We start from the raw sequence: 14,723 nt of genomic DNA on the forward strand, positions 1-14,723 counted from the left end.
AAAAAAAAAAAAAAAAAAAGACCAACTCAGGACCAATCAAACATCATGTATACTCTTATCTACTTTCTCCTCTCCATAGTTTCCCACGCAAATCTTAGGTACCATATAATTCTACCAATAAATACCAGGTCAAGACTGTATTTTTAATAATACTATCTGAAACAGCCTCAAGGAGAAGGAAACCAATCTCCTTTGAGATTGTATTTTTCTAAAAGAGCATATTATTTCTATTCTTTGAAGAAATCAATGCCAGATGGACTAAAACTGCTGGTCCAATTAAAAAGACAAATAGACATGCAGGATTTTAAATAGAGCCTGGCTCTCTGCCCAATACATTGCCTCTGCCTCAGGAAGCTAAGAAAACTCCTTGCACCATCGCATCGCATCAGTCCTCTTTCCAGCTCCAGGTGCTACTTGAGCAGGCTACAGCCGAGGACCTCTAACAGCATGCCTGAAAGGTAGTTCTATGGGGTAGCTTTGCTACTTCTTTCTGGCCAGTCTGTCAGGAGCTGCCCATAAGCTTACTTAGGTGATGAGGGCTCCATGTCAGCTTGCTGACAGTGGTTCCAATTTGGATAAATGTTCATCTATCTTCTTGGTACCTCAGTTCTAATTTGTGACTTTGGTGATCCAAGGTATCCCCTTCCCCTACCATATCTTTAGAGCATAGCAAAACCAAGAGTTTAAAGACATTCTGCTAGTCTTTAGGGTGTGTAAGGGCTTTTAAGAGCTGTCTCTGGACACAGGTAACGAATGTACTGCAGGTATAATACATCCTTTGCTACTTCTTTTTTGCTTCTCTCCTTTTGGCAGGACACAAGCTAACTATAAAATCCATTCACTTCTACCAACTCTGGAAGATTGTGTGTGTGTGTGAAAGAGAGATTTTTTTTAATGCATCGTAACCCAGGACGCTGCCTTAGCTTTCCACAGAGGGCCAGCTCTCACACACTAGACAAGAGAGGAAAACTTCAGGGACAGGATGTGGCAGACTGGGAGTTGAGACTTGAAATGTCCCTCATGAAGGGGTTTACCAAGCAATTTGTAAAATCAAGGTAGAGTTTCTGGAAGAAGTGAAAAGATATACAAGAAGCTGACTTATGAAGTCTACTGGTCTCTCCTTTCTGAACTATAAATTTCCTATCATGCTTTGCACATTACTCCCTAGTCCATATTAAGGTTTAATCCTGATTTTCTATGCATTACTATAGTGTGGGATGAAGAGATGGTCATTATTATCATATGTTCTACCAGCAGTCAGATCAGGATTACTCTTTAACTCTGCCCTGTGCATCTGTGGAAAGAAACTAATGTACAAAACTACTCATACAGATGGACAGTATGCTTACATCTCTTTGTTATGGGCAAGCTTGCTGGGCCTGTGGATAGCAGCAGCTCCAGGTCAACTAAAGCCAGGAAGACAGGCCTAAAACCAGACTAGTGAGAGGCCCTAACTCAGGCTCTGGACCAGAAGGGGTAGAGGCTCTGGGACAGCACTGTGGATCTGTTACTTGGGCTGGATGAGAGAAGAACAAGAACCTCTCTTGTAAACTAGGCTACAGGAAAGCTTTCGCAGTTTTAGAAAGGTTTTTGTGCCTCTCTAGTATATCCTCTGCATAGAGTGAATGTTTTCTTTTCTAAGTGAATAGTTTTTTCTTGTTGTTGTTGTTGTTTTTTTCCTGGCAATACTGCGGTTTAAACTCAGGATGTCACATTGCTAAGCTAAGCTGATAGTAATGGAGTATCAGTTCAGCCACTGTCCCTGAGCTTATTGCTCAAAGACTAGTACTCTATCACTTTGAGCCACAACTCCATTTTCAGTTTTCTGGTGGTTTAATGGAGATAAGAGTCTCATGGACTTTCCTGCCCAGACTGGCTTTGAAACACGATCTTCAGATCTCAGCCATCTAGGATTACAGGTGTGAGCCACCAGCATCTGGCTGAGAGAACAGTTTAAAAAGGTTATATATCTCTAATCTTTCTAGTGCATAGGACACATGCTATGGTAGGTTCCAGAGGATCTAGGAGGAGCTCTCCAGAGATGGGAACAAGATGGCTGAGAAGCCCCCAGGAAGCCTGAACCAGCACTGACAATCCCACAGAAGCAAGTCTGTATTAGAATAACCACACTGATAGAGAAGCCGAGACTACTCTGTAAAAGAAATACAAAATAAGAATGAAGACAATGAAGAATCTCATCTCTAATCACTTTATATGTCTACCTATGTTAATAATAGGCAGTGTAGACCTGCTTTGGCTATGATTACAATCCATCTGATCTTACCAATTATTTTTTCTACAGAAAGCATTTTTTATATTTTTATCTATCGATCTAATTATCTATTTATTTATTTTTTGTCAGTCATGGGGTCTGAACTCTGGGCCTGGGCGCTGTCCCTCAGCTCTTTAGCTCAAGGCTAGCACTCGACCACCACTTGAGCCAGAGTGCTACTCCCGGCTTCTTTTCTGCTTATGTGGTGCTGAGGAATCAAACCCAGGGCCTCATGCATGCAAGGCAAGCGCTCTACCATTGAGCCACCTTCCCAGCCTTTAAATTATAATTTTATTATCTTCAAGTAGTTCAAGGAGTTACCATTCAACAATCAGTTTATAAGTATAAGGCATCATGAGCAATGTCATCCAGAAAGGATTCTTTAAGTATATCTAATACAGACAGGGTCCCAGAAGCCCGTTATAGGAGCTTTAGCAGTTATCATTTTTAGATGCACAAAGCTGGCATTTGAGGCTCTTCCAATCTGGAATCAACTTTCAAGCCATAGAATTAAGCTTTCTTTCTTTCTTTTTTTTTAAAACACTGGGAGAAAATTACGCTGCCTCTAAATCTGATACATACATATGGGCACCCACCTACTTGCCTCCCCACACACCACCCTCTACAGCTGCTGCCAACTATACAATGTCAAGATGTCATGCGCTACAGCAGCAACTGAGGGCTGCCCATGACACCTACCTTGCCCTTGTTGAAGTAGTGGATGATCTTCCGGCATAGCCCCTCTTTCCGCTGCCACTCGGTCTGGGATGGGTAATGCAGGAACTCCCGCAGTGGCCGATCCTCCCACTGAAGCAGCTCACAATAAAGGAGCAGGGTGAATGCAGCCTCTGTGAGGATAGATAGCATGGAGGCCTAGGGCTTCTTTTCAGGGGCCCAGGAATAGCCTGATCCCAGGTGGTCCAGGCTAAGCAGAATACCAGGGCAAGGTATGCATCGGCCAGGCTTTGGGAGATTTACGAAAAACTGCCCATGAGGAGTGACACCGAATTGAGGATGCTCTGAACCTGGAGCACCAGAATGTAGGTCATCTTTGAGTCCTCAGAGGGGTAGGTAGGATGGAAGGAGAGTGAAACAGCCTAAGAGAGTGGAGGACATAGCAGAAGGTGGAGTTTTGTCTGCTCTTTCTCCATTTACCACAAAGAAGCTAAGGAGAAGGAGCAAGGTAAAGGGATAAGATGGGTCCAGCACTGTTGAGATCTGGCAAGCACCAGTTTGGAGCCTTTCTCTGCCAGCTGTACATATCCATCATTCTATCTTCAAGAACACTTACCTGTATAGTTTTCAGCCTGTAAATGCATGTCACAAAGCTTATGGATGTATCGGATATACATTTCTTCTTTATTAATTTCAGATTTGTAAAAGTTCTGTGTGAGAGAAAATATACACATAAGATGAGAAAGTCCGCCACCTTTGGAGGCCACGTTTGAGCCTACTTTGAGCCTGCCAAAGCTCTGGATGTGCTAAGCAGGAAGAGGAGGGGAGGTCCTGGAGGCATCAGAAAATGGACCAGTCAGATAGGACGCTTGCTGGGGTTGAGCCACGGGTGGGTCTGTGCGAGTCCTAAGTGATATTAAAGAGGAAGTGCATCTGAGATTGGGGATCAAGGAAGGCTATAAATCAGGGTTTGTTGGGATTGGTGGTACCTTTCCAAGAGGTGAGGCTAAAACACTGCTTCAAAGAAAAGCTCCTTTACTCTTGTCTCAGGTGGGAATGTTTCTGATAAGGCTCAGTTCTCCAATATACCAGTAACTGAGTTGATATCCTGACTCAAAATTTTAAACCATGTAACCTATACGTAGAAAGGCCAAGCCAATCCATGCAGGGTGAAACTATTCCCTTGGGTAGACAGAAGGAAGAGGCCATGTCCTCTCACCATTAGGTTAACAGTGCAGCCAATCTTCTTGTTCTCTGTCTCCTCTCCTTTCATGCAGTCCCTAGGAGAGATAACACAGATTAGTGCTTGTGATATGAAGTGGTACTCCTGGGGCAGTACAAAGAACAGTACTGATCAAATTTTAGGTAAGATGCTCTCTAACAGAAAGTACCTCTATAGATGAGGATCGTATTATGAGTGCTTTGGGAACTTTGTACCTATTCATTCCTGGGGCTCAAGGGTCTCCATTTTCATGTTTAATTTAATTTACTTGTTCTGGTGGCAGAGTACAAAGCCCAGCTGATAAATCAGGGCATTAAGTTGTATCTAACAATATCCTTAGCACAGGAGATTGTGTCACTAAAGTAGAAGGCAAAAAATAAAAATAAAAAATGAAGGCACAAAGTTCTTTTTAAAGGGCTTTTTTTCTTTTTTTTTTTGTTGGTTGTGGGGTTTGAACTCTGGGCCTGGGCACTGTCCCTCAGCTCTGGAGCTCAAGGCACTTGAGCTCTACCACTTGAGCCACAGTGCCACTTCCAGTTTTCTGGTGGTTACTGGAGATAAGAATCTCAAGGATTTTCCTGCCCAGGCTCACTTTAAACTTTGATCCTCAGCTCTCAGCCTCCTGAGTAGCTAGGATTATAGGCATGAGCCACTGGAGCCCAGCTAAAGGGCATTTCATGGGAAACCATCGAGTAGTAGCTAAGACCCTCTACTCAAAGGCCCTAGCTTCAGAATCCTGTAGCCATAGCAACCATGGCACAGTTGATGGGCTCACCAAATAATTAGTATTTCTTAAAACCCTTTGGCATTTGTATATGATAGAGCATTATTGCTTGGAGGTAGGTTTCAAGTCTGTCCTTCCTATTTACTCTTTTTCACCTTTTTCTTGGCTCTTAAAAGGCACCCTTAGCCACCACCTGAATGCTGCTGAGAATAATTAGAGCTTCTGTGGTTGATTCATTGTTAAACTTTTGGACAACTTCAAAAGCCATGACTGGAATGACAAGTGTTCATAAAAAATTTTCTAATTCCACATGAGGTCTCAAACTGGAAAGACTTCACACTCATGGACCGTTTCATCTAATCTGCTCATTTGGGGGACAGAAATAGAATTTAAGCAAAGAATAAGTCATGAAAAATGGGTGACCAAAAGGTCCTCCCTGGTCATATTTTTGTATAGCTGACCCTGCCTGTCTGCCACATGGCTCTGAGAAAGGTCTGCACTGAAATATGACAGGTGCTTCCTGTCTTGTTCTAGAGATAGCTTTCTCTACTCTCTTGCCCATTCCTCTGAGCCTTAGCTATTACAGGTAGAAGATCTGATGATTATATGTCCCTGGGAGGCCTCCTGAGTGCACGTGTCCACGTCTTGGGGAGATCCTGGAAGCCTTGGTCTGCCCTTGAGGAAAGGTGCTTTGTCCCTGATCATTGGCTGACTTCTAATGACTGGTAATAATATCTAGAACAGAACAGTTCTCTCTGTATGAAGGACATGATCTTTCTAGGCAGCCCATGCTAGCCTTGAACTCAAGATTCTCCTGCTTCAGCCTTCCCCATGCTGGGATTAGAGGCATATCTCATGTGGCCTGTTTTTTTGTTTGTTTATTTGTTTGTTTTTGTCAATCATAGGGCTTGAACTCTGGGCCTGGGTGCTGTCCCTCAACTCTTCAGCTCATAGTTAACGCTCTACCACTTGAGCCACAGCACCACTTCCGGTTTTCTGGTGATTTGTTGGATATAAGAGTCTCACGGACTTTCCTGCTCAAGCTGGCTTTGAACTGTGATTCTCAGATCTCAGCCTCTAAGTAGCTAGGATTATAGGCATGAGCCACCAGCGCCCGGCCATGTGCCTTGTTTCAAGGTCAACGGAATACTTTTGCAGGAGAGGTTATCATACTAGTGAAGAGAGTGGTTAGGTTCCTGAAAAAAATTACCTGTAGTCAAGAAGGCGTTCCATGAGGCGGGTGACTGAGGTAACAAAGGAAATACCCGTCTCACGCCATGTTTCCTGTTCAACCTTCTCCAGCAGGCTATTGAAAAAGATGAAGCAAATTCAATTCATGAGCTATTTCTGAGCAAAAGAGTAAGATGTAAGAGCCCGTGGGGGCTGTGATCAATCTGGAGACAGATTTGCCACACTGCATTCTTACCTGGGGTATGGCCCAAACAGCTGGGTTCTACTCCATGAAGCAGAAAGCAAAGACAAGGAGGTTATTGGACTGGAAGCAACAAACACATCTCCTGTTTCTCTATACAGGTCCCTAGGGATACCTCTGAGGTGGAGCTGTGTGTGGTTCAAAGCCCCAACCTCTTCAAACATACACCTGGAAGTCTGTTTTCAAGGAACAATGGAGTAAGATAAGGGACAGGGGCCACAGAAGAACATGTCTGGCTTTGCCAATTGCCTAACTGCCTCTATGGCCCAGAGGCAGCTTCAGCGAACAGTCAAACCAAGCTCTTCATGTAAATCAAGGGAAGGCTGTCACCAGCCTCTGTTGCATAGCATGAGGGACAGAGAGCAAGTCCAGGAGCTACACTCAGCCAAACACACTCTCAAGGGATAGTGCCAAACAAACCAGCACAATGCTCCTGTCACCTTGGAGCAAGTCTCTGGCTTCATCATAAAACCTGGCTTTTGAGGTCTTCTGGTCTCTTCAAGGGGATGATGACCTATTATCTGCTTGCTCTGATAATGAGCTCAGGTCCAGGTCTCACTCCACAAATTACTCCTAATTCCATTCCACACTGCTTCTTGCTCTCTAAAGTTGAAAGTGGCCTAGAGTGACTGGCCCAACTGGAGGCAATCACTGAGGAGTCAAACATAAGGCTGATACTAATACTTTTTCTGTGGCATTCATTTCCTTGCACAGACCATACATTAAGGTCAAAGTTTCAGGGAAAATGAGGTTTTCCCATGGGATCTAGTTTGCTGGGGAGAGAAGGAATGACCATCAACTCCGGTCTCTAACCTGCACAGAAGAGGCCATTGTACTAGCATGTCTTAAGCTGATCTATAGAGTTCTTTGGTCCTGGATGACAGTGAGCATGGGAAATGCTGGTCACTCTCTTGTTTTGCAGTGTTTTTATACTGTTTTGCATGTTAAGGGCTATGAGAAGTCTTTCAATACAGCAGCTTGTTCAATTTTGTTTAACTCAGTCTTTTCTAATCTAATTTAATTAGCCCAGGATTCTCTTTCAGTGTTTCTATAAATGTCTTCTGAAGATATAAATTGGAAAATGTCAGTGGTCTTCAGTTCTCAGGATGACTTTAAAAGGGTATATAGGGCTAGAGGCATGGTTCAAGTGGTGGAGTACCTGCCTAGCAAGTGGGAAGCCCTGAGTTCAAGCTCCAGCACCACATACACAAAAGGTGTTGCAAAGAGTATTTGTTCACATAATTAGTAGTTGTGGGTTCTTTTTCTTGTTTGTTTTTTGGTTGGTCGTGGGGCTTGAACTCTGGGCCTGGGTGCTGTCCCTCAACTCTTCAGCTCAAGGCACCACTTCTGGTTTTCTGAGTGGTTCATTGCAGATAAGAGTCTCATGGACTTTCTTGCCCAGGCTGGCTTTGACCTGTGATCCTCAGATCTCAGCCTCCTGAATAGCTAGCATTACAGGCGTGAGCCACCACACCCAGTATGGGTTCTTTTATTTTTAAACAAGTTTTCCTTCACAGTGAAGTTATTTACTTGTTCCTTATTTCTATAATTAGAATCATCTTCAGTTAAAAGAAACACTAAAGGATAGACTCATTTTCATAAATTATAATTATTTAAATGTCAAAAATTCATTAAGTAAATATTTAAAAGTAAGATAAATTAGTAATTTTCCTCTTGAAACTAGACGATCTGGGCCATCCTTTCAGAGGAGTTACCTTTTATTGGCCAGGTAACTGATGGCTTGCAAGCACTTCCCTGAGCCCAGGCTAAAGTGGAAAGGATGATATATCTTTACTCTGCTCCCCTTGCAGATATGTTCTAAGCAAACAATCAGTATTTGTACTGAAAAAACAGAGATTTGTCTTCAAAATGGAATTCAAACAGAAAACAACATCAATGCTGGAAACGAGGATACTCTAGAACTTGAGATTTCATTTTTAAAGCTTGAGATTGCATTTTTAGAAAGATGAAAGAGCAACATGGGAGGCTACAGTTTCTCTAAGGCCCTCTTTTGGACTCAAGCCTTACAAGACCTGCCTCAAGGCTGTTACCTTCCATCAACTCAAGAAGGAAACCACAAAACGGTGGTCCAAGGGGAACCCTGACATCATCTAATACTATTTCATTTCACAGAATAGAAAATGGCTTGTCAAGACAGTGTAAATAATTGAAAAGCCCACTGTAGTATTTTCTAAGCTGATTACAATGTCTTGCAAAGCAGGACAAACAGGAGCCCCTCTTTTAGAGGAGAATTCCAATCCTTTAAATGTCAGTATGGAGCAGTAACCTAAGTCTCCATGAGTGATTGGCCTAAGTGGATGCATTGCCTGTGGTAAAGATAAACAATGAGCCTCTTCCTGTCAACTAGCTGAGATATTTTCTCTTCTTAGGCAACTATGGCCATACCCTGAAAGAGCCTGCTTTCTTGATAGAAAGCAGCAACACTGCTACTACCAAGTGCTAGGTCTCTTCTCATACCCAACCTAGCACAGACAGGCTTTGAACCTTCATTGGCCCATTTGACCCACTCCCCAGATTTGGGATTCCTGGGACTGGGGCAGCTTACAGCAGGCCGAAGAGCTCCCTGTAGCTCTCATCACCTTTCCCTTCTGAAACCATGCTGTCCAGCTTGTCAATCAGCTCCGCCTCCACCTAGAAGAAAACAGACTTCATAAACACAAACTGAACTCAGAAAAAGAATGAGAAATCTCTAGTGTCTTTGCTGGGTAAAGATCATGGGAAACTTTTTCACATTTTATTCTTGCTCCAAATTAATTCTAAGGAAAAAAATTAATTCTAAAAAAAATTCTAAGATCTTCTTTGCAGCACCAAGAAACCACCACCTGTCTCTAATTAGCAAGGCCTCCCACCCTAATGGTTTAAATAGGACACAGGACTTAAAATTTTAAGGTACTCTTTAAGGTACTAAGTGCCGATGCTTCTATCATTTGAGGAATGCCTCTAGGCTCTTTTTCCATTTTTTTTTTCCTCCAAGGTAGGGACTCACTTTATGCCCAAGCCAGCCGGGGCTTTCAATTCTCCTGTTTATGCTTCCCCACATCACTGTGTATGCCAGGAACATGCCACTGTGTTCAGATATTGTGCTTCCTGTAGATGGCATAACAGGCATGTGCCAACATGCCCAGCCACTGGTTGAGATGAAGCCTCACAAACTTTTTGCCTGGGTTGGTCTCAAACTTTGATCCTTTCATGTTCTACCCAAGCAACTAGGATTGCAGGCTTGAGCCACTGTACCTGGCTTACAAAAGCCTCTCAATTTGATAGAATCTTTCAATTATTGTTCTTCTTTCCTAGGTTACTAGAGTCTCATTTTGGATGCCTTCATCTTGAAGTATTTCTCCTATGTTTTCCTCAATACTTTTCACGTTTCAGGTCTTACATGTTAGGTCTCTGATGCATTCACAGTTAATTTTTATACAGAGTAGGATCATATACAGGATATCCAGTTTTCCTTTATGTTTTTGTTTTCATTTTCAAGAATCAGATAGCTGTAGCTGCTCAGACCAGCAAAGACAAATTCTCATCTCAAAGCAGAACAAATCAAAGTGGACACTTCATGCTGCTACCAAATTATTTCTTTTCTAAGCTAAGACTAACCTCCCTAACAATGGTCTGTATTGATCCTAGTACTATTCCCTGGAGCTACAGACATAAAGGCAGGAATCATCTCCACCACTTCAGTGGTGGCAGAAGAATTGCACAAGGGGAAAGCATAAAGCGCTCAGTCAGAACTGTCTCCTAGATCCACAGACTGGGAAATCTTGGACTACTTTACCTGGTCTGGCTCCAGCCTTAGAAATGCCTACACTAGGTGAGAGGGGACATGAAAAAGAGTAATAGGGGCAAATTTGATCAAAGTACATTGTATGCATGGGTGGAAATACCACAATGATACTCCTTTGTACAATTAATATACACTAATAAAACAGAGGAAAAAAGAAAAAAAAATAAATTGCCAACTTACTTTCCTTAAAAAAAAATGTCAGGGCCATACAGTGGAGGAAGGTAACATGCTCCCAGGGCCATCTCCTGAGTGAAACCAGGCTTTGTTATTCTTTACTTCATCAAAAGTTCCTTTCATGTGATGTTAGTCCCTTTCCTCTGATTCTCTCTCTCTGTCTCTCTCTCTCTGTATGTGTGTGTGTGTTTGAGGTAGTTCTGGGGTGTGAACTCAGAATCTTGTGCTTGCTAGGGAAGTGCTCTAACACTTTGAGCCATGCCCCAGATATTTTTGTATAATTTTCACATTTATGTTTAAGCTGGCATGGACCTCAATCCTCCAATATACACATCCCATTTAGCTGGAATGACACCCATGCACCACCATGCCCAGCTTTTATTGGTTAAGACAGTGGTCTTACTTTTTGCCTAGGCTGGTCTCAAATAGTGATCCTCCCAATCTTAGCTTCCCCAGTAACTAGGATTACAAGTATGATCCAGCATCCTGGATTTCCTCTAATTTTTTTCTTGCTTCTAACTTGATGAAGATAAATCAACAAATCAATTATGGCCAGCAAGTAAGAGAAAACCCTTGAACAAAGTTCAATGACCACAGTACAGCCCATCATTACTGGAACCACAACCTGACCATTTGGGCCACCTGCCTGAGAAGAATGGGTCCATAACATCTTGAATAACATCCTGAACACAGCCAGGTGTCCTTTTACCTGTTTGAAGTTGCCATTTTTCCTCTGCTCCCAATCCATCATGTCATGAAAGATGGGGATCATAATATTCCGCACTTCTGGCTGAGGGACCAGGGTTACCCCCAAGAAAGGACCAATCATTCCGGGAATAAAGTGGATCTTATGTTCACCTGTACCAAAAAATCAAACAGGTATCAGTGCATGTCTGCACTAATCTTCCATGGAAGATTTCCAGGTGGGCCACAGCACATGGTATGATTTATTCCGGGGCTGGAAATATAGCTTAGTGGTATAGTGTTTGCCTAGCACAGCTGTGGGTTTGATCATTATCTCTGAGTTTCAGCACTGAACAAAATCTCTGCACCCTCAACATTGCTAGCTTATTCGTGAAACTTCTAAGAGTAAAGTCAGCTCTCTTCTGCTGTTTTCTGAGGTACTCGTCAGCTTTTTAGAATTCATGGGTAAAACTAGTCTGGCCAAGTTAAAGCAGATGTTCAACGTTTATGAAATTGTTTTTCCAAATAATCTGGAAAATTCCATAAACCACCTAAAAATCTCTAAATCAAGAAACACTGTTTGCTATTCTATACAGAATAAGATTTCTGAGGAACATGCACTAAGTTTCAGATGGTCTATTTATTTACAGCATTTATCGAGCAAGGAAAATCCATATATTTCTGCTTAAACACAGTATTATTTTCTCTAGAGATTCTACGTCTAGCTTTGAGAAATTTAATTGATAAGACTATCTAGACCCTGGTTCAGTCTTCCAGGTGCATGTGATATACACCTTAAGTATGTATATACACATATACATTCAGGTATAACATCTGAAGTATGTGGGCCTCTTCAATGCCTGTGCTCATGTGTATCAAAAAAAAAAAATCTTTCTTTCTGATGTGCCAAGAACCTATGGCACAGTCTTACCCAGACCGGCTAGCTTGGAGTATCTCTGTCTACCCCTAACTCTGCCTGTTTTCATATTATATTTCTGATGGTGACACTACATATATTAAGATTGCCTCAGTTAATCCTCCAACTTCTTTTATAAGGCTTTCCCATGGAAAGTGAGTGATGTGGGTTCTACTCTAATTGGCCTATCATCTGGCTAGAGTACCACAGCCCTCAAGAACCATGGGACAGTATTTCTTATTGCAATCATGAGGCAGAGAGAACTAGCATTAGAGCTCTGCTTTAGTCACTTTAGAGACTAAGGAAGGGGCTGGGAAGGTGGCTCAGTGGTAGAGTGCTTATGCTGCATGCATAAGGTCCTGGGTTTGATTCCTCAGCATCACATAAGCAGGAAAAGCTGGAAGTGGTGCTGTGGCTCAAACGGTAGAGTGCTAGCCTTGAGCTGAAGAGCTGATGGACAGCACCCAGGCCCAGAGTTCACGCCCCAGGACAGACAAAAAAAAAAAAAAGAGAGAGAGAGAGACTAAGGAGAAGATAAACTGTGGCTGGGCACTGGTGGCTCACGCCTGTCATCCTAGCTACTCAGGAGGCTGAGATCTGAGGATCACAGTTCAAAGCCAGCCCAGGCAGCAGACTCAAAAAAAAAAAACAAACATAAACTGTGGACCAGTGCAATAATTGCTACAGCCAAATAAAATCAATTCTTAGGAATTAGAGGATAGTTCCATTGAAAGTAGTAAGTCAATAATGACTTCATAGAGGCAAATCTAGTGTTTTTATTTCTTCCATTTTGAAAACCCATTTCAGATAGAAATAGCATATTTCACATGAAACAGTAATATCTTCTCTTGCTTCTTGACAGAGTGTTCAGATACCTATAGTATCATGGGCTGGCCCCTATCAGTTTTTTTTTGGTCAGTCATGGGGCTTGAACTCTGGGCTTGGGCGCTGTCCCTGTGCTCTTCAGCTCAAGGCGAGTGCTCTACCACTTGAGCCACAGCACCACTTCCAGTTTTCCAGTGGTTTATTGGAGATAAGAGTCTCACTTTCCTGCCCAGGCTGGCTTTGAACTGCGATCCTCAGATCTCAGCCTCCTGAGTAGCTTAGACTACCGGTGTGAGCCACCACGCCGGGCTATCAGTTTGACATAAGTATGTTAGCCATTAAGGCAACTTAAGGATTCTACTGGACACACTGATCTGACAAGTTTTTCTTTTGTGCCTGTCCTGGGGCTTCAACTCTGAGCCTGGTGCTGTCCCTGAGTTTTTGTGCTGAAGGCTAGTGCTCTTCTACTTGAGTCACAACTCTACTTCTGGCCTTTTGATAGCTAATTGGAGACAAGAGCCTCATGGACTTTCCTGCCTGGGCTAGCTTCAAACTCTGAACTTCAGATCTCAGCCTCTTGAGTAACTAGTATTATAGGCATGAGCCACAAGTGCCTGACAACTTTAATCTGGCAACTTTAGATCCAAAGTGGTGGTTATTTTAGAAGCTGTGGAAAGGGGGAAAATCAAAATCAATCTTATCCTTAGGCTGTAACCCGCTTCTTACATGTTCCTTCATGCAATTAGTGTCAAGTATATGATGTGGATATATGAATACCAGAGATCCAAGAAGTATTTCAACCTCTACTAAAGTTCATAGCAGTCATTGTTCATGTGTTAGGTAGCGTCACAATACACTTTTAAGCCTGTAGCATCTAGACTTGGACATGAAAAACAGAGTATCTTGTAAGCCTGGATTGATTCTCAAACTGGAAAAAATGTACTGGATCCTTCTTTTTTTTCCTTTGATTTTAGTTCTCCAAACAGAGACTGTACATATGTAGTACTGGGGTCTTATCTCTCAGCCAAACACTCTCTGCCAAGAGCTTTATGCACATGTGCTACATCATCCATCTGAGGTGTTATGTTAAAAGTTATATAAGGATTTTGAAGATTGAACTAACTTAAGTGGAAATTATTAGTCTTTTTTTTTTTAACTCTGCAGTATGTGGGAGAGAGCAATAGGGAGAAAAGACTTACCCAAATTCTGCCACATGCTGAACAGTTCATAAGCCATCATCACACGCATGTCCCCATACCTAGGAATAGTGACACAGGAGTCAATTGTTAGTGGAAGAAAGTTCAGAAAGACAGGCCAATAGGGCCAATACTTGAGCACTAGTTGTTTCTAATGCATCTCAAAATATTAAACTATTTGGCTATCGAATGAATTTCTCACATTGGAAAACTAACACCCATGAGAACCTTGTAAACTTCTGAAGGATCTTGTCATGGAAAAGTAGTCCCATATGGCCAAGTGACAGGAAGATGAACAGGAGACGTCTGACTTACTTATCTAGAATCTTCTTCCTCTTGGCTGGGGTGATGATTTCTAGCTGAAGGCTTGGCTGATTTATGAACAGAACTGCCAGGCTAAAGTAAGAATTCCACACCTAGAGAGACAAAAGAAAGAATAATCATGTGACAGCCTAAGTCTTTAGCCTTGTAAGGAGAGTTATTAAATACATCCATGTAGCACAGATTCTGTTTTATAACCTTAAGATCCTAATTTGCTTTCCCTTTTAAGTATCTTTGCAAACAGGGCTTTGATCTTTTTTTCTTTCTTGACTCCTTCAGAAGCCAAGAGTGTTGGATCTGAACTAGAAAGCATACTCATAAATGTCTAGCTCTCAACACTTCAACAAGGGAGGCTCCTAGGTCATATTCTAATTACTATCAGGTGCAGAAGCTATTTGATACTAAGAATATATTAGTGAAGCAAAAAGCAATGAGCATTTTTTAACTTGCTAGGGGTATCATAGTATTGATGGATTT

The 14,723-nt window shown here is 42.2% G+C and overlaps 1 protein-coding gene across 1 annotated transcript in view; it reads right to left on the bottom strand.

Annotated features, from left to right (window-relative positions):
- Dock3 (dedicator of cytokinesis 3) overlaps window positions 1–14,723 on the bottom strand; it is a 187,819-nt gene that overhangs the window by 28,942 nt on the left and 144,154 nt on the right. Inside the window, exons 31-38 of the mRNA XM_013028052.1 lie at window positions 14,241–14,341; window positions 13,929–13,987; window positions 11,014–11,162; window positions 8,892–8,977; window positions 6,104–6,199; window positions 4,167–4,227; window positions 3,564–3,657; window positions 2,972–3,120 (exon numbers count right to left, since the gene is read on the bottom strand). Of these exons, the coding sequence (XP_012883506.1) occupies window positions 2,972–3,120; window positions 3,564–3,657; window positions 4,167–4,227; window positions 6,104–6,199; window positions 8,892–8,977; window positions 11,014–11,162; window positions 13,929–13,987; window positions 14,241–14,341 (795 nt within the window). The remainder of the gene's footprint in view (window positions 1–2,971; window positions 3,121–3,563; window positions 3,658–4,166; window positions 4,228–6,103; window positions 6,200–8,891; window positions 8,978–11,013; window positions 11,163–13,928; window positions 13,988–14,240; window positions 14,342–14,723) is intronic.

The sequence above is a fragment of the Dipodomys ordii genome, unplaced genomic scaffold (assembly GCF_000151885.1).
Source record: "Dipodomys ordii isolate 6190 unplaced genomic scaffold, Dord_2.0 Scaffold107, whole genome shotgun sequence".
In the NCBI taxonomy this organism is placed as follows: Eukaryota; Metazoa; Chordata; class Mammalia; order Rodentia; family Heteromyidae; genus Dipodomys; species Dipodomys ordii.